Source organism: Sander vitreus, chromosome 12 (genome assembly GCF_031162955.1).
Source record: "Sander vitreus isolate 19-12246 chromosome 12, sanVit1, whole genome shotgun sequence".
Lineage (NCBI taxonomy): Eukaryota > Metazoa > Chordata > Actinopteri > Perciformes > Percidae > Sander > Sander vitreus.
In genome coordinates, this window is record NC_135866.1 from 9,245,449 (window position 1) to 9,255,733 (window position 10,285).

The 10,285-nt window shown below is 39.7% G+C and overlaps 1 protein-coding gene across 1 annotated transcript; it reads right to left on the bottom strand.

Annotated features, from left to right (window-relative positions):
- Positions 1-1,957: 1,957 nt before the first annotated feature.
- Positions 1,958-9,636, bottom strand: rnf126 (ring finger protein 126). The gene is made up of 9 exons (XM_078264293.1): positions 9,512-9,636; positions 7,566-7,624; positions 7,399-7,459; positions 7,072-7,310; positions 5,947-6,015; positions 5,781-5,850; positions 5,363-5,456; positions 3,933-4,048; positions 1,958-3,615 (listed from the first exon to the last, which is right to left on the bottom strand). The coding sequence occupies exons 1-9, from the start codon at positions 9,584-9,586 to the stop codon at positions 3,463-3,465; spliced, it is 936 nt and encodes a 311-aa protein (XP_078120419.1). The 5' UTR covers positions 9,587-9,636; the 3' UTR covers positions 1,958-3,462.
- Between the last annotated feature and the right edge of the window lie 649 nt (positions 9,637-10,285).

Genomic DNA, 10,285 nt, shown 5'->3' on the forward strand with positions numbered 1-10,285 from the left:
TAAAAGAATTATTCAATTCCAGACAAGTCGATATGAATGGCCCCGAAACATGTTACACTACAACACAGAAGTTAAAACAGGGTTTATCCATTTATCAAAATAAGGAGTGTTAACCCATATAGGGAAGATTAAATGATGATCTTTTTGGTGTGGAGCAAAATACACACAAATGTCCTAAGCTAGTAAAAACCAATGAGAGTAAATTAGGCATCTCTTTCCCACTGTATTACAACCAATTAAGTCGTCAACCAGATCGTCTGTTCTCTCAAGGTTCGGTCAAATAAGCCATTAAAACCAACCTTACAGCTTTTATATTTTTGCAGATGGTTGCTTAGGGAGTATTAGGAATATGACTTGAATTTGTTATGCATATTTATTTGAATATGAAAACCTCCGGTGTCAATTAATGCATAAATTGTCCTGGGCTTGCTGTTAATGTCTGACAAATCTGATTGGCATGCTGCCTAGCTGTTGAGGCACTTAAAGACTTTTCAGCTTGAGTCTTTGCATCTATAAAAAGTATTATCCCCCTGTGGAAGTATTCATGTTGTTTTTTTCAGTGACTTGGAAATGTTCTTGTATCCATCCCGACTTTGTGCTTTTCACAGTTACTTGGCGTGCTCCTTTGTCTTCATGGTGAAGGTTTTGCCTCAATACTGATCCACAAAAGTTAGACCTTCCAGACACAAGTGTATTTATACTACAATCAATTGAAAACTGTTGACTGACTTGATACAGGTGGTCTCTATTAATCGAATTATGTGACTTTTATAACCAATAGACCCTTTTCACAGCTGACATTTTGTCAAAGCAGGCCAAGTACAGGTGTAACTAATAACAATAATGATGGTTCCATTCCAAGAAGCGTCCCAGTAGAGCTCTGGAACTGGCTCGCCTAAATGGAATGCAGCCATCATTAATGTTATCAACATTGTTGTTCTTCAAAATGTCTGCTGTGAAAAGGGTCTATTGGCTGCGTCAGTGGTGATTTAGGTGTCCTTTAAAAGGAGATGAATACAGTTTAGTTAATTTAGATAACTTTGTAGACATCTCTTTTTACTTGGACATTAAAAGGGTATTTTTCTGTTGATCAGTGTCAAAAACACCACATTAAATCTACTTTCATTCAATGTTGTAAGGCAGTTAAACATGAAAACTTCCACTTTTGTTATTGGGAATAAGGCCAAATTTGGGACCTGGCAGGAAATAAGTGCCACTGCTGTAAGAGGCTGCGTTGTGATTATTATTACTTTTTAAATCACTTTACTGTGATTAGTAAAAGGCTTCAAGAACTTTTGACATACAGTGGTGCTCATAAGTTTATGAACCCATGCTAAAGTTGACTAAAAAGAGGAATTAAAAAATCATCTTTTGGAAATTGATCTTAATGCCTTAATTAAAAAAAAATGAGGAAAAATCCAACCTTTAAGGACACCAATTTTCTTTCTGAATGAATAATTATTCCTTAAAATACAGGGGGCATAAGTAAGTACACCCCTATGTTAAATTCCCATAGAGGCAGGCAGATTTTTATTTTTAAAGGCCAGTTATTTCATGGATCCAGGATACTCATGCATCCTGATAAAGTTCCCTTGGCCTTTGGAATTAAAATAGCCCCACATCATCACATACCCTTCACCATACCTAGAGATTGGCATGGTTTTATTTCAGTTAGCCTAATGGCTGGTTTGATTTGCATTGAGAGATGATTTTATGGAAAGTACCCCATGCCAATCTCTAGGTATGAGAGAAAAGCAGGCGAGAAGAATATTTGGTTTACTTCCTTCCTTTTTCCTTGGCAAGTAAACTGCAAGACTGTGGTCTTTTATCCTGATTAAAAACAATTGGAGTTTGATTAATATTGAAGCATTAAATGTGTAAAATGAAACCTCCTGGAGCAACAGCACAAGTAGGATAACATTTTCGAAACTATTCATTATCAGCAGAAACTACAAACTTGTTTGTTTTAGCACTTTATTGTGACTGTACGAAAAACCAGTAAATAAAATAATAAACACTTGTTTTGTGCAACACATTTGGCCAGTTTTATAGAGGTAAGATGTTCCCATGCCTTTTTTTTTTTTGTCTTTTTTCTTTTGCGTTGCTCAATTTGTGTCTTGGGCAAGGGTTCAATAAATAAGTAGAGAATGTGTCCACTGTTGAGCTGTGAGGATCTTTACCTTGTCAAGATGCACCAAATACACTGGATCACGCTCTAATGAAGAGAGAATCTAATAAAAACAAGTCATAAAAGAAAATGTGAAAAAATCTTCTTTGTTTTGTTCAGTAGTTTACCTAAATCTACATTCTCAACATCAGACATAATTTTGTGCAAAAAAAAGAAAAGAAAGTGCAAATAAATAAAAATCAGATGCATACACCCAGTTTCCTTCCCACAAGGTTTTATGGCCCTGACACACCAGGCCAATAATCGGCCGTTGGACAGTCTGGCGAGGTCGGTGACTCGAGTCTGTTCAGTGTGTTCCGTGCCGTCGTCCGTCAGATGAGCTGTCAGCCTTTATTTTGGCTGACCTGACTTGCTGGGTCTGAGGGCGGGCAGTCGGGACTCACTCCTGCTAACCTGGAAATAACGAGCGGAATGAGTGACGAACGCCTCTCAAAATCTGACGAAAATCTTTTAAACTGACCTTTGTCGTTCTGAAATGAATACAGATTAAGCAACTGCGTGGCCTATTTCTTGCTTAAAATGTTTTCAGAAACACGTTTCAGTGAACTATTTTCGTAAAATACGAGATCGTATTTCGAACAAGCCACCATTACTTTCTATACCCACGTGACGCGTTGTCATTTCCGGTTTTCATTTTTTTTGTATTACGTCTCGCGCACGCGCAGAACGTACGCTCAAGTCGGCGTCGCTTCGGTGCGTTCCAAGGCACTTTTTGAACCTCGGGGAGCAGACTGATTAGTCCGACTGCCTTTTCTGCCGACGGTCGGCCGTCGGGTTGGTGTGTCAGGGGCTTTAGTTTGATCCCCTAGCTGTACAGTGGCCGACCGTTCAAAATGAATTCTCTATCTACACATCTATGGACTCTGCACCAGGCTATGTTTTAAAAAATAAGACCATTCTGTCTTTTCAATATAAAATGTGCCTCAGCCTCGTGGCAAAGACATGTCTCCATCAAAAAGCAGTCCACTCTGGCTTAAACTCTGCTCCAGTTCTGGTCACAATACCACTTTTACTATTATTCACAGCCTTTCTGGATCCTCCAACACTGCCCAGTCCCACCTCCTCAAATAGTCTGCAACAATAGCAGCAGGAGCTGGACCCAGTGTCCGTTCAGTACAGGGGGAGGAATGACGACTTCAAGTCTGCGACAGATTCAGAGTTCAGCTAGACTCATATCGCCCCCTAGAATTGAGACAGTTTGACTGGTTTCAGCACGGAGCCGTTGGGTGTGACGTACGTTGTGAGGTTTTCAGCTGTGAGGTGACGGTGAAAATCTACGAGTTTCTGGCAGCATTCTCATTGCTAGGTGAGCTGGGGGAGGAAGAGGAGGAGGATGAGGGAGAGAAGTTCATTCCTGATAACCCTGGTGGGTCCGTGGCTGTGTTCTGACCGCTAAGACTCTTCCTGCACACAGGACACGTATCGTGCTGTGGGAAACAAGGACAAACGGGACTCGTGTAAACATTGAGTAATTTCAATACATTTACAAATTCACGACTGGTTTGGATAGAATCAATCGTATCCAATTATGCTACAGATGGAACACAAGAAGAGGAAAATACATCCTGCATACAAGCTTTCCTTAAGTGTTATTATAGTGTCTTATAGTTAAACAGTCAAATGTTTGTAAGCTTTTCAAATGTACTATTTCGACCTACAAAAGCACTCAAGAGGAGCACCAGAGGTGTGTCTCAAAAATGGAGGCAAAGCTGCAGTTTGGAACATCTGTGATAGATAGACGTACCTGTTCCAGCCACGGTACTATACAGTCATTGTGAAACAAATGATTGCATGGCAGTTGTCTAACATTCTCCTGAACGCTGTAGTCTTCTTTGCACACAGGACACTCTAAACCAGCACCTGCACAAACAGAAAATGACATGCTGTCTGTGTGTGAGAGACCCACGTTCACGTGCATCAGCTGCATGGAAAATATTGGCCACGCCTGTTCTGATTATTTGAGTTTAGGCAGTGCACTGCAAGATTATATTAAAGCACTTCACTACCGCACTTCACTACCGCAAACAAAGACATACAGTATATATATATATATATACACATACACACACACACACACACACACACACACACAGTAATCTCCCCACATTAGTCTGTGATGATAGACAAAACTTTCAAGTGGTGACTATTGTCAGCGGTTTTGTGGTAATAGAGAAAATAATGCATGATATGCAAAATAATGCATAATATGCATTGAATTGGCTTACAGGCCTCTATACAAAGAGTTTGGTTTTTATGTGGGGCAGTGATGGCCTAAAGGTTAGAGAAGCGAGGTTGTGACCGGGAGGCCGTCGGTTCAATCCCCAGACTGGCAGGATAACATCTGGTTGGGGAACGTGAAAGAGCAGCTTGTCCCTGCGTCCTTACCACCACCACCACTGAGGTGCCCCAACCGCTTAGTGGCGAGCAGATCAGACTGTGGTTGTACTGGGCAGCTTCCAGGTATGAATGTGTAACTGTGTGAAGGGTGTTCCTGCAAAAGAGAGGCTTACTCTCAGTGAACCTTCCCTGAATAAATAAAAAAAGTGTGGCATGCGACGAGGGTTGTATGTCACATGTATGTCTGTATGAAACCAGTACAAAGAACAACACTAATAATGGGTGAGTAACTGTAAGTGAGAGTAAGTTTTTCCATTAAATGGTTTTTGAGAAAGAAATGGAAAAAGAAAGGAAATTATGAATCCAATTATTCCATTATGCTGCTAACAGGTACTTTTTTTTTAGCATCACCTCCGTCGAGGTTCCAAGCGAGCTGAGGCGACACCATTGATTGATTGGTTGGTTGGTCAGAGAGAATCGTCACTAATCACTGCATCATCATTGCTAGCGACAGACGGGGGTGTCCTGAACAAACCCACCATTTTTAAACAGTTTAGCCAGCTGTTGCTGCCTCCAGCTTCTTTTGACAAAATGTGTCTCATGCCGAGAATCAAAAACAACACACCTTCCACGTTCTGTGTGTCTGTCGCGTTAGGTCATGGCAGTTTCCTGCGGCGTCGCTATAACGACCAGCCACGCTCACCTCACGCATGAGGCGGTACTAAAATCTGCAATGGAAAAAGGAGGACAGGGCACTGCGGCCGAGTCGAGCTGAGCCGAGCCGAGCCGAGCTGGTACTAGCAGTGGGTAAGCGCCATAAGAGAGACCTGGACTTACCCACATGTTCCTCTGTAATGGTAATGGTGGGTAAACTCTTTATCCTTTCTCTGTCTGCAGGAGGGGGACCTGTGTTTTCAAACTGGTTCAATAACTACAAGTGAAAAAGAGCAGAATCCCAATGAACGGCTGTGAGATCATCTGCATGACAACAAGGCTGTTCTGTACATTTTTACACATTCGCAGGCCTTTCTAAAAAAAAAAACTTCAAATGTAGAAAACACTTTTCAGACTATAAGCTTTTAAACTAATAAAAATAATTTATACTATACAAATATACTATGAATTATTAATTATGACATAAATAGCACTATTCTTGGGGCTTTATTGAAAAGGTTCTTAGGACAATGTAGCCACCTAATTGATATGCAGTTTTATCTCCACGGTCTGTAAATGAAAAAATAAAAACTTTTTATACCTGTGTTATGATAGCATCAAGACCATTGGCACCCCAGGCGTAGTCCATTGGATTGGAATGTAGCATACCCCTGCAAGACAAGAGGGTAGTCAACAAAAATGATAATAATTTCACTTAGTGATATGAAAAAAGTCAACAAACCTACATCACAGTTTCTTATACTTACCATGGTCCCATCCCCATATTTGGCATGGCTGTAGGTGCAATGATTCCATTTACTAGCTGCTGGATAATTCTGTATCCGGAAAAATATCACAATACTTTCAACATTTGACTCAAACTGAGAAATTCAACATGTCTTCTTATCTAAATTACACAAATGGAAAATATCTGTACATATTAGGGGTGTCACGATTCTATTTGATTTTCAATTTAAACATTTTCTTTTTCAGCAATGACAGCAATGCCACAATAAGAGCCACTAGATGGCAGAAGAGTACTTTACAACAATAGTTTAAAGTTTTTCAAAATTACCGAGGCGCAATTGAAAGCACCATTAGTTTAACGAGACGCACATGAACACACCATGAAGTCCCTTCTGCCCAAATGCTTTACCTTCATTGTTTGTTTCCATAACTCACTCAGGGGGTGGGGAAGGCAAACCGTTGCCACTCCGGTGACTTCAGGGAAGCAGGATTTTCCAGTTCTTTTGTTTCTCCGTCATCTTCGACTCCGGCAGTGGCCATCATGTCTGTTAAATGGTGCTGCAGGCTACCCGGTAAGCTAACGTTACCCTGTGTCTTTAGCTGCATGCTACCGGCCGGTGCCGGTGAGCTAGTATGCTGTGTCTGTTGTTTTTTCTTCGGATGTGCGCAAGTAGGCGGGGGTGGAGAAAGAGAAAAAAATACTGGGGGAATCGCCGATCTTGCTTTTCAAAATCTAAAGCTCATTTCGACCACTTTTCGATTTAAAATCGAAATTGTGACACCCCTAGTACATATTAATAGTTTTATGGTCATAAAAATATATTAATACTCCATTACAAATGGTAATGCTAGATATCTGCTGTTTGGTATTTATAGGAATAATAAACTTTGTTATTAAAATAGTAATACTAGATATTTTGTGTTTTATCCTTTTTGTATGAGGTAATATGCTTATACAAGAGGCATAGCAGATCACTTTAGTTAAGCAAAGTTCTACATGATATCACATATTCTAAAACTGGAAATAATTGTTTGTCTACCATAACATGTGAAGCACATATTACTCACACAAAAGAAGCACATTTTTTACCTGTGTCCTCGTCTCCCACAACAACCTCCAACACACTACTGCTGAAATATCTCACCCTTCTAATGTGGGCACTCCTTCATGGCGCGTACCCTGTCGTCGAGGAACATGTCGACCACGCGGTTGCCGCGCGCTGTATCTTTGCCGTGATGCCATTTCCCTTTCTCTCCTGTTTTCTGTCTCTCGGTTGTCCTCTGTGGGTAGCTGCGTTCGAAGGTCAAAGTTCTCCTCAAAAATCCCAAGGGCGAACGGACCGTACCCCGAGGGAAATGTGAACAAGTGTTGGTGATCCATGCTCTAGTAGAAAAGACAGAGGCAATGTCACAATTATGGTGCAGGGGGAAAAATGTACCCTAGACAAGCTAAATTAACAAGTCACACTGACCTCAAAGGCTGGGCGGTTCTGATCACTGAAGGAGGACGTGGATGCGGACCCATTTTCAGTACTACATGAACACAATGGTAAAGAATGTAAAAAAAAAACTAAGACTCAGAAATCCACTTAAACATCTAATTTATCAAATTCACGAGTCACAAAATAATATTCCATACCTTCTTTCCTCAGGCAGTTCCTCAATGAAACCGGATTCACAGCGTGGACAGGTGTAGTCCTACAGTGAAAATATAAATGTGAATATCTAGTGTGACTAACAGACACAGTTGTTTGTTAATTAGGTACACCTAGCTAAAAGTATGCATTCAACAGCTCTGCAAATGCTAACCTCATGAGGGTAATAAATAGAGCCCTGCCGATATCGCTACAAATATTTGGCGATTTAAAAATCCGATATTCCGATATATCGGCCGATATACATTTAAAAAAAAAAATCCAGTAACGCTTAACAAAACATAAACAGATTTCCCTAACATTAGTTATTTGTAGTTATTTATGAGTCCTCACTAAAATAATATGATAATGCAGTTTAAAATAAACTTGTTTTACTGTCACAACAGTCAAAATATATTAAAGTTCTGATAAATAAAATGTATAAAAATACAAACTTAAGATATGAAACTTAAAGTCCTTTGAACAAAAACACACTAACAACAAAAATCAAAGAGTGTTGCCAACAAGGACGTTGTAGAGCGCCCTCTGGTGGACAAACTATGCAACGCCAACACTCATAACATTGTTGAAGGGTGTTTCGTCCGTTTTTATTTTATTTTTTAAATATTCATTTATCGTCCATTATAAATGCAGATACCGATAGTTTGGAAAATGCCTAATATCGTCAGATAATATCAGCCCGCCGATATATCGGTCGGGCTCTAGTAATAAAGGTTTAGTGTTGGTGATGATTCAACTTCATAGTCATTTGGGAGGCTGTGTGCTGCTGTTGAATTGTATTGTGTTATACTGAGAGGTGTTTCTAATATTTAGTCTACCATCACTGATCTAAATGGGGTGGACTAAATAGTAGAATGCCTCTGATTATAATGCAATACAATTGAGCAGCACCAAAAACTGTTGCATCCAAAATACCCGTAACATAAAACTGCTTGGATCTTGTATTGCAAGACAAATGGCCGTGCCTACGGACAATAAACTGTTATCTTATCTTTGTTTCAACAAAAACTGAATATTATATCCTTCATAAGAGTAGGATTTATTGCAGGGCTCTTGTATTACAATAGACTGCATTAGTTTTAGCTAGATGTGCTTGTACCTAATAAACTGACAACTGAGTATATGAGGTCTAATAATGGAAAATATACACTTTCCTAAAAACACGTGTCTCTTAAGTTTAAAAAATATTACATGCTGTAAATAACACATTGTGAGCACTTCCAATTATTAAATACAATTTCCTGACAGTAGGCTGTCACACAGGTAAGCAGCTGGATGGCTGTCAATAAAGTAACTGTTACTGTAACATTCAAGAAGCTTCCCATGAATGCCTTGACAACAGACTGCTGTGGTAGGCAAGCGGACTGTTACTGTAAACAATCATTCATTCATTTGAGATACTAACTCATTATTTTAAGAACGTTTCTCATTATTTTGAGATACTAGCTCATTATAATGACTTACAGGATCTTTTTCTCTCATCACATTGGCAGAAAGGGCTTCCATAACAATAAGCTAACAGCAAGCCTTATGGGAAAAACATTTACATCAAACGTGCCATACGCCCCTGACAGAATCAAAATCTGATTCAGAAAGTGAACCTGTTTTCTGTTAGCTTGCTTGCTGACGTTAAACGCCACCACTATGAGACCTGCCAAACTGTTAAGATGGGCGCTATTTAACATTAGCTGCCATTTATTATTGTATATACTGAAATTATGTCTAAAACACAACAGCATAACGTGAATCCACCCGCCACACTTGACTGTCACTCTGGACCGTTGTTTCCTATGGAGCTAGCTAACTAGCATAGCTAAACAGCAGCAGGTCGACGTGACTGGGTGTGCTCCACAACCACACACACATACATAAAACCAAACATAATTACTCATTCTTCAAGTAGGCGAATATATGTCTCTTGGGTCCTTACCGGTAAACGCGGACTAATCTCTGCTGAACACCGGTGACAAAAAAACCGGTAGGGCCGTGGCGGAGCTTCTGCCATTTCTAAGCAGGAGGATTCGTAAGAAACGGACGGGTAGCAACAAGGGACACAACAAAACTTGACTTTTGCAACGGGAAAGACACGGTGGAAACGGAAACAAAGGAGCGCCATGTCAGCTAGAAAAATTACCAAAAAGAAGACTTCCGGTTAAATATATGACGCGAGAAATGTATTCGTTTTTTTTTTTTACAACACATGAAATAAATGTAACATAAGTTGTAGCTCCTTCACGCTATACAGACATAATACATATATACAATACACAAATGATTACATAAAATCACTTTTTTATTATAATTGTATGTGCACTGCATGTTTGAACTGTAGAGGCTACATTATGCTAAGCAAAAGTAATATAGAATACAGTTGGACACTGTACAGACTTTTTGTCATTGCTCTTCCATGTGATGTGACATGACTTAAGGTTAATACCACACTAAAATATGGACCACAGTCTTTGTCAAACATGGCAGGCCCTCATTTTCAGACCTTCCTGCTTGAGAATAGTGCACACAGCAGTTTCTGCAGACAGAATGTGCTCCAAATATTAGTATGGTACAAAAGTACAATTCGTATATGAGTTGTATTAGGTACACATGTAGATCTACAATCTGTTGCAAAGCAATATAATACCCCTGCAATAAATTACATTTATTTTTGTGAAGTTTAGGTGTCATTTACATACACGTGCTGGGAACA